The sequence below is a fragment of the Lipophrys pholis genome (genome assembly GCF_963383615.2).
Source record: "Lipophrys pholis genome assembly, chromosome: 4".
NCBI classification, from domain to species: domain Eukaryota; kingdom Metazoa; phylum Chordata; class Actinopteri; order Blenniiformes; family Blenniidae; genus Lipophrys; species Lipophrys pholis.
The window spans coordinates 31263716-31277838 of NC_137637.1; the positions used below are offsets into that span (position 1 = coordinate 31263716).

The following is a 14123-nucleotide window of genomic DNA, read 5'->3' on the forward strand; positions in this document are numbered from 1 at the left end:
AAAATCACTGAAACCGGAGTCACGGCCGTTTTTAGGGGCCTCTAAATCTTGAAAATTGCGACACGCGTAAGCTCTAGTTGAAGAAGATAATTGCATCTCTCTCAGCGTGCGAGTACGACGCAATGAAGCAATAAACACAGCCAGTTCAAATACAGTGATGACATTTGAATGAGGCTGTACTGTACCTGCAGGTGAAAAGACTATTCCAGCGTGGAGATTAGACGAGGATGAGCGTATGCAAAGTCGTGTCTCAGTGGAGCGTTTGCTTGCGTGCGTGGCGAGAAATGCGTGTGTCTTTGTTTGGACCCGTTTGTGGCGCCCGTTGACAATCCCTATGATGATGTTAAAGAGGAAAACAGCCCCTACCCTCCTTTGTTCGTCTCCCTGTTTCTTCCCCTAATCTCAAACTCTTCCCATGAGGCCGATGTAAATATTTATCCCGACCTTTGTTTCCTTTGATGGGTGCGTGGATACATTCTGTGTGGAGTCGTGTGCTGGCACGGCCACCTGATTACCCCTCGAGGCCGTGCGGGAATGACTGTGTCTTTTCGTTGTCGTGGTACTCCATATTGATCTGGGTGTGTGGCGCTCTGGATGAACTCGGGCTCCATAGCCCCTCTGTCACTCATCTTACATCCACAGGAAGCGTTTTAGTCGGCCGGCGGCTTCTTCGTTATCTGCATTTCTTTTGTGGTTGTTTGCTGAAAGTACTGAAAGCACATTTGTTGGCTTGTTTGATAATTTGCTCTGTGGCTGAAAGCCTCCGTCATTGTTCATGATCAATATCAATACAACTGATTATACAGCAAAGTTATCCCCCGTTAAAGCGTTTAGTTTTTTCATTTTGCCCATTTTGTCAGACAGGGTGGCGTCATCCAAGTAAAACATGAATAAAATGTAAATGCGGACAGTTGTGTTATGAACCTTGTGTCTTCCGCTTCCCTTTTTCTCATTACCTAATCATCTCTGAGTCGATTCATCATAAACGAATTCCAATAGTAAAAATAATCAAGTCAATCACAACATTGTGGGCTATAACACTTGCCTCTAACACAACAACTTTACAAGTATTCGATAACAGTTGTATACCCTCAACTCTTTGATTGAGAAGTAAAGTTAAATTAGACATTGTGCTCAAACACCGAGCTAAAAGCTACAAGTCTTTTTAAAAAACTGCTTTCTCACCTCAGGATGAAAACTCTAAATAGCATTCTTGTTTTGTGACGCCTAAAAAATGGGTCTGAACCACTAAAGCATGAATTCTACAAAACCCCAGAAGCTGTCCTGTTTTATCAAACACAATCAATCCGTGAAAACCCTGTGAATTCGAACCACCAACTCATAGAAGATGCTCGTTCCAGCTTATTATTGTAAGATGATCAGTGCTAAGTGTGTATGGATCAATGACTGGTTGAGTTTCCTCCCCATAGTCCATCCATAAAGATGCATTAGAGGTTAATCAGTGACTCGCAATTGCTTATTGTTGTGTATGTGAGGGTGTGTAGTAATCTGTCTCTCTGTTTGTCCTGTGATGGACCTTTGACCTGTTCAGAGTGTCCTCCGTCTTCAACAAGTAGGTAGCTGTAATCAGCTTCAGCCATCCTGAATTGGATGAAGTGTAAAAGATGGATGGGTGGATAAATACAGTACTTTCTGTTCAGATTGATGGCCGTAGGAGAGCAGAATGGTGATATGGTTCAATCATTATCCCAGAACAGTTTGTCCTTTTTCAAAATCACTCGGGTCTTACTCACACGGTCTCACTTGTTTTTTACTCTAAGAGAAGGTGGGTTGGTTATAACTTAATCACTATACTGGGGTGTCGTTTTTCGTCTGTGTCTAGTGAAAGGGGTCATATTGTGCAAAATTCACTTTCTAATTGTTTTCCAACAGTAATAATCATCCCCCATACCTGGAATGACGCCCCAGAGGTGAAGAAAGTCTGTCCTCTCTATATATATTTTTTTTTAAAAAGTGTGTTGCTCCAACCAGCCAATCAGAAATCAAACCCTATATAGTGTCATCGAGGGTTTAGCCATTCACAATCAAGCTCGGCCCTCTCTTTGACTCCTCCCACAATTAGGCAGCTCTGCTCTGGCACATGGCACCACGAGAGGAATTACTTCCTCCTCTTCCCAAGATGGGCATGTGTGGGCGGAGCCAGTCCAGCTCACACAGACACAGCAGATTCTGAATGCAGCTCCTATGATCCAAGATTGAAATGGAGGGAAATCAAGGAAAAACTGGATTTGGAGCAATAAACTTTGAATACAGTGTTTTTGGAGCAAAGAAACCCGTGTGAAAGTGTTGCAAAGCTGGATAATAAGACCCCTTTAAAAATAGAAGATGAATAAATAAGATATGTGCAGAAATGTAGACACACTTGTGCTATGATCATGGCTGCTAAGCTATGAATGGACGTCATTATTGTTGTTGTTTTGGAGAAATTTCCCCGTTACACAGCAAAGCTTCACTCCTGGCTTTGGCTCATTTGGACCAGTTGACAACTAACTTGCTGTGAAGCAGGGCCTCATGCTGGCACACAGTCAGTAGGAGTGTATGTCATCAAAGCAGATGGCAGAATATTTGTATACATGTTGCCGACTGCTGACAAACTCATCTGTCTCTTTTTCTTCTGTGTCTCTTTGGGACAGAAAACCTATCTGAGAAAGTAACTTGACAGGAGCAGTCAATGTTTCTGCTTTTTCTCCGTCTGACTGGACTCCTCTGGAGGCTTCCACGTCTATTGAACTATGAGAGCTTTCTGATGTGCTGTGTCTTATCGAGCTCCTCCGAGGGGCTGCCGCTCCCTATGTGTTCTCTCTTATTGAACTCTTCCCGGGGCCCGTGGAAGCTGGGTCTGCTCGGCAGAGCCCACTAATATTCCTTAATGATGTGGCATCTGTCTCTGTCAACTTCTGCGAAGCCGCAGCCAGACGTGGCCTATTGTGGCTCACTTCACAGAGAGATAAGCAGCCCTCTTCCTTAGACACAGGCGGAGGGACAATAACATCAACACTACCAGAGAGCATCAGCACTGCCAGTGGGAAAAAAAAAAAAAAAAAAAAAGTCACCAAACAAGTCTTTATACAAAGTGGCAGAGGAAGACAGAAATCTTTTTCATGTTTTATCATTTCTACTGTTTTGACTTTCCTCTGCTGCGTTCATGACAGGAGGAACATTTAGAAAAATCCGAGCTCTGCGTCACGGCATGAGCTGGTGCTCAATTATTATTTATTTTCCTTTCGATCGAAGCGAAACTGAGGGATCTGAACACACACTTGCAAAAGCAGTGGACTTATTTGATGGGCGTCTGGTGGAAGGCGAATCTGCGGACCACTTTTTAACAGAGAATATTCTGGAGTCTTGCCACCCTCTGTCTCTCCGTCTGTGTTTACAGTGACGCTCAGAGCTTGGCACACGCTGGAACCAGTCATCATGTCTAATGATGAGTATGTGTGACGTCTGAGTTTTCAAAGAGTGCGAGAATGTGAGTTTGAGCGCATGCACATTTGAATATCTCACTCACACGCACACACACACACACACACACACACACACACCCTGTCAAGGGTGTGTGTGTGTGTGTGTGTGTGTGTGTGTGTGTGTGAGAAATGTCCTTTTTTTTTTCTCTCTCTTGTAAGTAACGACTTCTTGACTGCCAGATAAAGCATATTGGTGGCAATTGGCATTTCTGCTTTCTGTGGTATCGTGTGAGCAGTAGAAGGTTTGATCGGCCGTCAATGGCTCCTCTCCTCTCCTCTCCTCTCCTCTCCTCTCCTCTCCTCTCCTCTCCTCTCCTCTCCTCTCCTCTCCTCTCCTCTCCTCTCCTCTGCATCAGAGCTTCCAGCCAACAGCATAACCGATTAACACTACTAATTTGCTCTCCAGCCTTTCCAATCCATGAATTATCCTTCCCTTTTAATAAAAAAAAAAAAAAAAAAAAAAAAGGATGGGCATCACTTAACAGTCTTTTTCTTTCCTGTTTTGAGAGGGTTAGTTATTTGCAGTGTAAAATGCTGACATGTCTGTCTAATGACAATCGGGCTGAGACATACTCAAATGTCAATCATCTGCCCACTTTCATGTAAATAAATGAATCTGTAGACGTTCCCTTCAGAATAACTTTGTAAACTCACTTTTACTTTTGTCATATTGTCATTGTTTATTTCTGTAGTTTTTTTCTAAATTCCAAGCATTTTTTTAAAAGTGTGACCTTGGAATAAAATTCAACAGGGAATACTGAATACATTTGATCACTTTAATCACTCTTAGTTGTCAATATCTTGGCACGCTCACTTGATGATTATTGATCAGGTGAATTATAAGCGTGTGTCCCTGGAATTTTAATGTACAATTTAACTATACTAATACTTTGGATTAAAAGTAGGTGGAGCTCGACAAGAGTAAAAATATGTTGAAAAACGATGGAACTGATCTCCGTAGGGTCGTAGCGGTTCATCCCCAAGAACATAAACACTAAACCTCAACATGTCTTTCTTCTTATGTTAACATAATGTCTGTTTATTATAATGTGATTAGTTTGTATATTCTGGCTCCAAAAATGCTCATTGTCAACGTGAAACATTTATGAAAATAAAAAATACATTTACTAATGGAAAAGAAACACAAATGTCATCTCAGGTTTGAAAAGACCTTCGGGATGCGTGTCTCTCTATGATTTCTAGACTTTTTCATGGTAGCCATTCTGTTTTTTGTTTTATTATTTTTTTTCAAGTATATTGAAGTGGTTTTGCCTCTGCTGAATCCCTGCATATGATTATCAGCCGAGTTGCCTGGCACAGTGCTTGGTTTTCCTCCTGTAGCCGCCCCATTACCTGACAGAGTCAAGCTCCAAAGCTCTCAAATATAATTTCAGACGGGCTGACGCGCTCACGTCCCCTCAGCTATGATGGTCACTCATCTCCAACCTCTAGCTGAAAGGGGCTTTGAAGCCCTGCGGGTCTATCATGAGCAGCATTACCGCCAGCTGCCGGTGAACGCCGAGTTCTCCACCAGCCTAATTCTCATTGGCCGGTTGTAGCTGGATGTGGTCAACAGTACAGCTCCCACCTCACTCAGAGCGACGGAAAGCTCTTCTCTCTCCTACAGAGGCTCGTAATGGCCGACTTGACGGACAGATAAAAGCACGCTACATTGCTATGTGTTTTTATTTTATTGTTTTATGTAGAGTGATAAAAGGGGCTTTCATAAGGCAAACGCTCATTGTAGTTCAAGATAAGTGAGAAACTGATACCAGTAGTGTTTCTGCCGCTGCACAACAACACAACAAGAGGGCAGGGATCACCGGAGGAGAGAACATGTGTAGGTGGATCCGTCACACTGCTGTGTTGCCTGTTTAAACAGCCCGCTGACATACTTCTACATCATTTTGTAGATATCTGTACAGGAAGGAAATTATTATCATAGAATTTGAGTCAGTGAAGTTATAATAGTCTGGTTTCCTCCTATAATTAAAAAAACAACATGGATTTAGGGTGAGTTTGTGACGTGAATTAATCTTCTATACAGACAAGACAATATTCATATCCAAAATATCAATAATGAAGCCATAAGTCAATGAAACATCAGAAATATTAAACCATAATGTGTTCAGCCTTGTCTTTTTTTTAAATTTACATTATGAAAAGCAAAAACCGTTTACAATTTTGACAAGTGTTCTGTCGTCATGAACTTGTATTTATTAGCTGTTAGTTTTCATACGTTCAGACCGCTATGGCAGGAGTTCACGTAATCTCCAAATGCTTTGATGAGTTAACTCAACGCTTCATTTTCTAACCAAGCTGTTTGATCAGCTGCAATGCACAATTATTATTATGACTGGAATTATTTCTATTATTAATATGTTAAAGTAATTATGTATATGAAAGATTGCGGAATAAAAATGACATGTACTTTGAAAATGTGTTCTCCCAAAAAAACTAATATTCACATTAAGGCAGATGTACTGTATGTTTGAGCAACTAATAGTTTGTTGTTGTTGGTTTGTTTTTGTTTTTTTTTAATCGGTAGTTATTTTATCGATCTCTTCTAATGTAATGTGTTGTGTCTCTCAGGGCAGAGAAAGCTCTGTCAGTAATGTCCCTGAGACCACTATGAATCTTCCAGGGGAGAGGCAGAGCCAGAGAGTGCTAGCACACATTAAGGGAATGAATATTGATTTAAAAACAAATTTGACATGGTTTTTAAATCGACTTGAAAAATGCATCACTTAAAAGAGTCAAGGGTTTGTAGTCTGCCAATGGAGCGGAGAAAACTTCACTCTTGTTTTATGGTTTAATAGGATTCCACTAATGGCTTCTTCCACCTTGAAAAAAACCCCTCTCAAATGGTGTGTGTGTGTGTCTGTGTGTGTGTACGTACAGGAGATATGTGGGTTCATATGAGTGCGTAAATACCCACGTGATTATTAGTTTGGGGTCTGAAGATGGTTCCATTTCAAACCGAATACCAAAAGCAGATTAATGACCTTTTCTGGATGAGTAAGCTGAAGCACAAAATGAAACAAACCAAATGAAAAGGATTGAGCCTCTCGTTTCTCTCATCAAAACACACTGATGCAGACGGGTTTTTCTTGTATTGTGATGAGGTGCGCAGATTTCGCCCAGACATTTTTCACTTCGAGGAGGAGTTTAAAGTGCTTGAAATGAATCGGAATCCTTTTGGTCCCACAGAGGGCGGCCAAAATAAGACACCGGGCAATCTCATCGGAGTGGCTGGCTGGCATGGCTCGAGCGTCGGGGGGCCAGGTTTGCCTGCTCACTGGGCCAATGGAAGGAAACTGCCTCTGGCTGTTTGCCCAGCTTTCAGCTTGACAGAGATGGATCATATGGACACCAGTGTTTTCTTTTCCTAATTGCTGCACATCAACACATCAATCCCTCCGACGTGATATTTTATAACTGTGCAGGAGATTCTCGCTGTGGCCACTATAAAGGAAACGTTTGTTTCCGATAACATTCGTCACACGACTTTTGAATTAGGCTATTTGCTGATATTAGTCATGTTTGATGTCGGATCGACCGAACTGTTTTTGTCAGTACAAAAAAGAGAAATATTACAGTACGGAGCATTTTTATAGCAAAAAAAGAAACAAACTCATGTGTATGTGTGATACAGTTTTTGTTTTTAATCAGTTATGGATGCGCAAAACTTCTTCATGAACTCAGCTTCTAACATTAATTTCACTTTAGTGGATGATTTATTACTGAAGCCTGCAAAGAAATTTGATGAATTCATTATACTTGATGAGGAAATGTTAATATGAGTGTTGCACCTTTACGCGCCGTAATAAAATCAATTAGAGCACTTGAGAAAGGCTTTAAAGGTCAGCATGTTTGGTTGTCTAGCGTTCTCTGGGGAGAGGAAAGACAAAAAAAATAAAAACGTGTTCACTCCCGTCATTGCTTTTGAGAAAGCAGCAATCTCAGGCCATGCAGATTAAACTGGAGTGTCTTCAAAAGACCCCCTTTTCAACTACACTTGCTCCTATAGAAGAGAATAACACTTTTTTTCCCCCCAATAGTTTTCAACATTTCATGGCAATTTAAACTTGTATCTCTCTGTCGGTCTTGATCTGCTGCCAAAGCTTAAAGCTTAACCTCTCACTTCATATTGTGGTTCTTCTTTTTCTTCCAGTCAAAACACATTGAATTATGTCCTCAAGAGACTGCAGGATACACTGTAATTACTTAAGGACATGATTAATCGATTGAAGCAGTTGCTAATGCCAGCAAGGCCAATTAAACACCCTGCAAATGGATCATTTCAGGCAATAGTAGACCCTAATTGCGTTGACATTATTCAGCAACAATGGGTCTTCTCTGGGTTTCCTTCTGAAGAACTAACTACAAAATGGTTTTATGGTGTGAAAGCGGGTCTTGCTGTGTCCTAGGGCGGCAGGATGAGGGGTAATCCCCCGGGTGGTGCTCCGTTGGAGACTACGGATCGTATAGAAGACTCTGGTCACTGACTCAGCCTCCGTCAGTCTTACAGGGGAGCAGACTAATCACAGCGGTCCAAACATCGACCGGCCGCTCTGCCTTCGGATGTCCTGGTCCCTTGTGGCCAATCGAAAACCATTTTCCACCTTTAGTTTTCTGTGGTTTTCAACGGGTCTGTTCTTGGCTTGTTGCCGGTTTTATTAATTTGACCTGCTTAATCTGAGAATATATATATTCCCTCTGCCAAGTTGATTATGTTCCACGACAGGCGACACAAATGTTCGGGACAGTCTCCAGTAGCCTATTAGGTTGTAGTACAGATACACTGTCGGCCAGCTGTAAATAAGGCTGCTTGTCTTACTTCCAAAGGAGGAAACATTGTGGAGACACAAGGTGTTCACCCAGCAGTGAGAATCTGCTGGAGTTTGCGTTTATTTAATTTGATCCTGACTGCCAGCCTACAGCTGGCTAGCTAAGTGCTTTGCCATTAAGGCTCTGTTCTGTGTTTAATTCTGCTACAGTGCCGGGGCTTATGGGTGTAATGACAGGGAGCGTACCGCCTGCTTCACAGTAAATGTTTACCGTCTTGTGTGCTACCTTGAGAATAAGCAGACGACTCCTCCTCCGAGCTTCCTAATTAAACTAATGGCTCCAGTAACCTGACCCCCGGTGCCCTGTGCTCTTCGTCTGCAGATTTACAACGAGAAGAAGAGCCAGTTTGAAATCAAGAGGAACAACCCCAAGGACCTGGTGGAGAAAGTGGCACGAGACATCTCCAAGCTGCTCAACAGCAAGAGAAAAGCCCTGGAGGTAAGACGATGATGCTCCACATGTTATAACACCTGCGTGCGAGCAAACGCTGCGTGTGCCAATCTCATCCTGAGCACTCGTATGACCACTTTTTTCATAAACGAGTAATCTAACGCGTTACTGTTTCTAATCCAGTTATTGGATTAAAGTTACTTCTCCAAGTCACTGTGCGTTTCTATTGCAGCGTCACGCAGGACGAGTTTCTTCTCTGGGAAGCCGCTTTATTATTAAACTGAACCAGACGCTGATTCTTTCTCCTCCAAACGGACACACACACACACACACACACACACACACACACACACACACACACACACACACACACACACACACACACACACACACACAGAGGCAATTTCCGCACTGTGCTCTGCAAGCTCACCTGACCCGCCCCCCTTCTCCACTCTCAGCCAATCACAGGCCAACTCGCTCTCGCGGTGCGTTCAGGTGACACAAAACAATCGGAACTAACAAACATAATCAGTAAACCTTGTCATTGCAACAAGAACACAACTGCAGAGATGTTACACTATTTTTGTAATTTTCCAGAGTAAAAACATACATTGGCGGGAAGCCAATATATCAATCAATGAATCAAAGACTTAATTTGTCCCCGGGGGGCAATTAAATGGTAGCCAAGGGCAGCCCGTGCAAATCAATGAATGGATAAATAATGCAACAACAGACAACAACTACATCACGGGGTAATAATTACCAGTAATCTTAAAAATATGATAATAAAACCGTGAGTCAGATATAAATGCAACAAGGAATGTAGGTCAAAGGTTAGAATATGTATGACCATGGTGCAGGAGGCAGGGATCCATCCATCCATCCATCCATCCATCCATCCATCCATCCATCCATCCATCATGTTGTTGCACTAGACTTGAGCAAATCCCACCTGACTCTGCAAACTCCGGTACATTCTGACCACCAGTCCATGAGAACTAACAGGAGGAAGACTAATTTACGTTTAATCAGCCCTTTGATGAGTTAGAATTAGTTTTGCTCTCGCAGTGAGAAGTCTTTCACCTCTCAATGTGGGGACGGCGAAGCAGGGTGTCAGAGGGACGGAAAAAGAAATGACAAAAGTGCAATAATCAATTTAAAGAAAATGTGATTTATAATTGGACATTTCTAATTTGTCATGTCGATGTCACCGGTTGTGTGGTGGATCTGTCCAAACACACACTTTTACACAAGTCATCTTCAGACTGAAAATTACATGTTGAGAGGTTATAATTCCCAGAATACATTCATGGACTGATTATGCTCTTAAAAAAAAAAAAAGGGGAAAAGAAAATGCAAATTTTCTTCATTTTGTCCTTATTGCCAGTGGGGCGGTCATTTCAATCAGTTTGGTGATTATCATCCCCTCCACCCACATTTAAAGTCGCACACACCAACTCATTCAAACTCTCCCTACAGTTTTTTTTTGTTTTTTTTACCTCTTAAACTCACACCTATAACACCTATAAGCAGGAGAGCCGACAGAATAAACACTTATTTCATGACAGAAGTTGTGATTGCTCTTGTGTGCCACCATTTAATTTGCATGCCTGCGAGTTCGCAAGGCACCGTTTGACTTTCATCCATATGGCGCCTCGTTTAAAGATGGAGGCGACTGAGGGACGGCAGCCGCTCGGTTTCTGCATAAATACGATCCCTCAAGGCAGAAGGGGAGAGGTTTAAAAAAAGAAAAAAGTTTTTTTTTTTTTTTTTTTACAAACTTTATACGGGTTCACCCTTATAAAAGAGCAGAAGTCTGCATCTTTTAAGAGTATGTGGTCTTGTGGGATGAGGCACAGTCCTGCTAAGGAGCGGGAGTCTCTCAAAGGCAAGGTTAATTCTGCATTTCGGATCCTTGAAGCGTCGCTGTCCGTCTCCTGTGGTCATGTCTCGGATTGGATTTGAAATGGCAACGACCCTCCACCTTCGTTTTGTTGAAGGTGGGGAGGCAACCTTACAATCTCACCTTCGCTGCCCCATGCAGACCCCTGCTTCAACACACACACACACACAGACACACACACACACCCGGGCTCTCCCTCTCCACCGGCGCCACCCCGAACCTCCACGGGCCACACCGTCACCTCACATCCTGTCGGGGAGATTCAGACTCAGGAGGGAGGAAATGAGGTGAAAAAAAGAGAAGGTCTGGAATGAGAATGTCTCCCTGGGGCGTGAAAAAAAAAAAAAAAAAATCAAGAAAATGATGTTCAGAAATTCATAGATTTAAAAATGAGCAGCAAGCGCAGGGGTGGTGGGGGGGTGGGGGTGGGAGGGGGAACAAGTGAGAGTTTGGGGCATAAAAATGAAAAGGAAGAAAGTACAGGGAGAAGAGGAAAGTGGAACGATAAAAATGGAAAAGTCAATGTGCAATGTATTCCAGTCATTATGTCATTAAAGAGTACAAACCTTTACAGAGAAATATGCCACAAGTTAATGTGTTTTATTTAGCCAGGGTATGATGGGGTTTTTTTCCGCCTAACTAAAACTGGGAATTAAATACTGTAGGTAAATACATTCATATGGACTTATTATTCATGCAGGAAGAGAAGTGAAATCCGTGTCTTAATGCGGTCTGTAGATAAGAAGGTCTCAAGCTCCGCTCAGCGCCGTATTGACAGCGTTTATATTCCAGCCTGTTTCCAACCCCTGTAATGGTTATTTAGTCCCAAATATTCGCCGCCACACATTTAAAGGAGCGCGTATTTGCATGCATGCAGGAAGAAATTATCCTTCTGCTACTTATTTGAATACTGCTTTGGGTGATTCGCTGTAATTCATGTTTATATTACTAATGAGAAAATGCACAGTGACAATAAACACAAGTCACTGATATGCAGTCGGGAGGGAGAGAATTTTCTCACCGCTCCGGATTTAGTTGATTTAGCTCTTAATTCCTAAATTAGCAGCCCATTTTAATTATTTAACTGCTTGTGTGGTGGGAAGGGGATGAAGCAAAACTAAATCTGGTAGGTGAGTCCACGTTTGTTTTGTTTACCTGCTTCAGCTCGTGTCTCACCTGGGGCGATTAATGTTATGTCCAAGTTACAGTCTGTGGCAGCAGAAAAAGGGACCCTAATTAATGAGTTCTTTTTGTTCTCACCAACTGAGCCCCAATACCCACATTTAGCTTTGCTAATAGAGCGACTACCCCCCCCCCCCCCCCCCCCACCAAAGAGCCGCTGACTATCTTTAAAACCTCACTGAAACGGACGCCATTATTCTATAAATGGCAGCGGTGTAAGCTGACTTACTTTTTGTCCAAAGCCTCTCAAATGTTTATTCTTTTTTCTTCTTTTTTTTTTCCCCTCTTTCCTTGTCTTAATCTCCACTCGATGTCCCTGCCTGCTCTCTCCTTCTTGCCTCTGGCTTCAGAGGATCTGATTCTGTGGTTCCAGCCAAAATTAAAATGTAGCACAAACCTCTGAGCTCGCTCGTTGCCAGTGGACAATTTGTATGAATCTCTCCTCCATTTTTAATTTTTTTTTTCCCCCCCGTCAAAGTTGAAATACAATTCAGGAAGGTTTTCTCTGATGTTTAAAGTTTTGGCTTATTTCAATGACCCGGGTGTCATGTATTCATTTTAGAGAAACACATTTTAGGTTAGGGATGTTCCTGGTCGACTAATTTCTCTGTTGACTAAACGGAAATTCAAATTAAGACCTGTCAATTCAAAAAACGCTACAGAAGTTTTCCATTTTCACTTGAAAATGACGCGTAAACGCGGCCTTAGTATTTCTTGCATCATCTGCAGCAGCCGTCGGTTTATGAAAGGAAGTTCTTGTTGGATTTCTTCTACATTTCTCCAGTGGACACAACACTGATGCCATCCCATTTTCATTAAATACTGCCAAACTGTGCTGACGCCACGAGAGGACATTTCTTTTTTTTTTTAATCTGCTCTGGTACTCTGAAGGGAGACTGCTGTGTCGGCTCTGTAGCCCCAACCAGTGGTGGGAAGGTGCATAACAGTTAAAGAATCATTAGATCACTACTTGTTTTAAAACACTTATTTTATTTTTTAATGAGGTGAAGGGGTGAATATTTAATGTTTTAGCTGACTGATCGTGCACTTCAGTATTTCAGATTGGCTGATGCTGCAGTGCTCATGTTTACTCTGTATCTCTATATTGCATTCGACTTACTACTTACTTATTTGACTTTGAGTTACTAAATCGACAGATTGGGTTTTTTTTTGTTTGTTTTATGCCTGTTTTTAAATTGTAGTCAGGTGTGTGTTTTTCTTGTAGCAATTACTGTTTGTACTAAAATCAAACAATATTTATCCCATGGTTGATTCTAAAGCAAAAATAGGGTACGGCAAGACTTATTTGGATTATAAGTATATTTCCCGAAGTTATTTTGGACAAACTTTTTGCTTTTTGTTCGTCTCCCCAGACAACAGCTCAGCCAGGAAAGCCTGCCCAGGGGATCAAACAGAAACGCCTCTAACTGTGAACGACTTCCGTTTGATTTGTCCAAGTCCAACGATAAACAGCTGAATATATTTTTCCACAAAAACAGGGACATTGTAGATGCTTTCCTTCTTCACAATTACCCCCCCCAAAAAAAACAGTGAAAAAAGACTTCCTTAAATCTGAGAACAGGATGAACCTGTTCGACATGCTGACATGACGTTTTCACTACTGCTTTCACACGGACTATATATATTTTGTAGTAATGTGATTATACATCTGGTTGTAATATTTTCCACGTTGTTAATGGTCAAGATGTGGTTTCAGGTCCAAGATCGTACCTGGATTCAGGTTATAGTTATAGTACCTGGCTTGACAGTTTATGGTAGTGGTTAGTGTTCGAGAAGGGGGCTCGGGTATAGATTAAGTCAATGAGCGGCCTGCACAAGTCAGGCTGTGTGTGTGTGTGTGTGTGTGTGTGTGTGTGTGTGTGTGTGTGTGTGTGTGTGTGTGTGTGTGTGTGTGTGTGTGTGTGTGTGTGTGTGTGTGTGTGTGTGTGTGTGTGTGTGTGTGTGTGTGTGTGTGTGTGTGTGTGTGTGTGTGTGTGTGTGTGTGTGTGTGTGTGTGTGTGTGTGTGTGTGTGTGTGTGTGTGTGTGTGTGTGTGTGTGTGTACATGCATGCGTATGTTATCTGCGCAACAGGCTCCCACCTGAGTGATACAACAGGAGTGTCAGTCTGACGGGCCTTTTAACCCAGAGCAGCCAGAGAGAACACAGCTCTCCATGTAACCTGTCATGTGTATAAAGCCGAGCAGGTGAGATAGACCTCCCAGCCCTCATCCCTGCCTCTGCTCCTGTTTGTGACGCTATACATGTGACAATCAGACGGGCCTTTCAGAACCAGCTGAGGCTGCACAGCATC

The 14123-nt window shown here is 42.3% G+C and overlaps 1 protein-coding gene across 1 annotated transcript in view; it reads left to right on the forward strand.

The window, feature by feature from the left end:
• The window catches only part of cacna2d2a (calcium channel, voltage-dependent, alpha 2/delta subunit 2a), a 145832-nt gene that overhangs the window by 32236 nt on the left and 99473 nt on the right, over positions 1–14123 (forward strand). The window contains exon 3 of the mRNA XM_080461153.1: positions 8658–8774. Coding sequence (XP_080317279.1) covers positions 8658–8774 — 117 coding nt within the window. The remainder of the gene's footprint in view (positions 1–8657; positions 8775–14123) is intronic.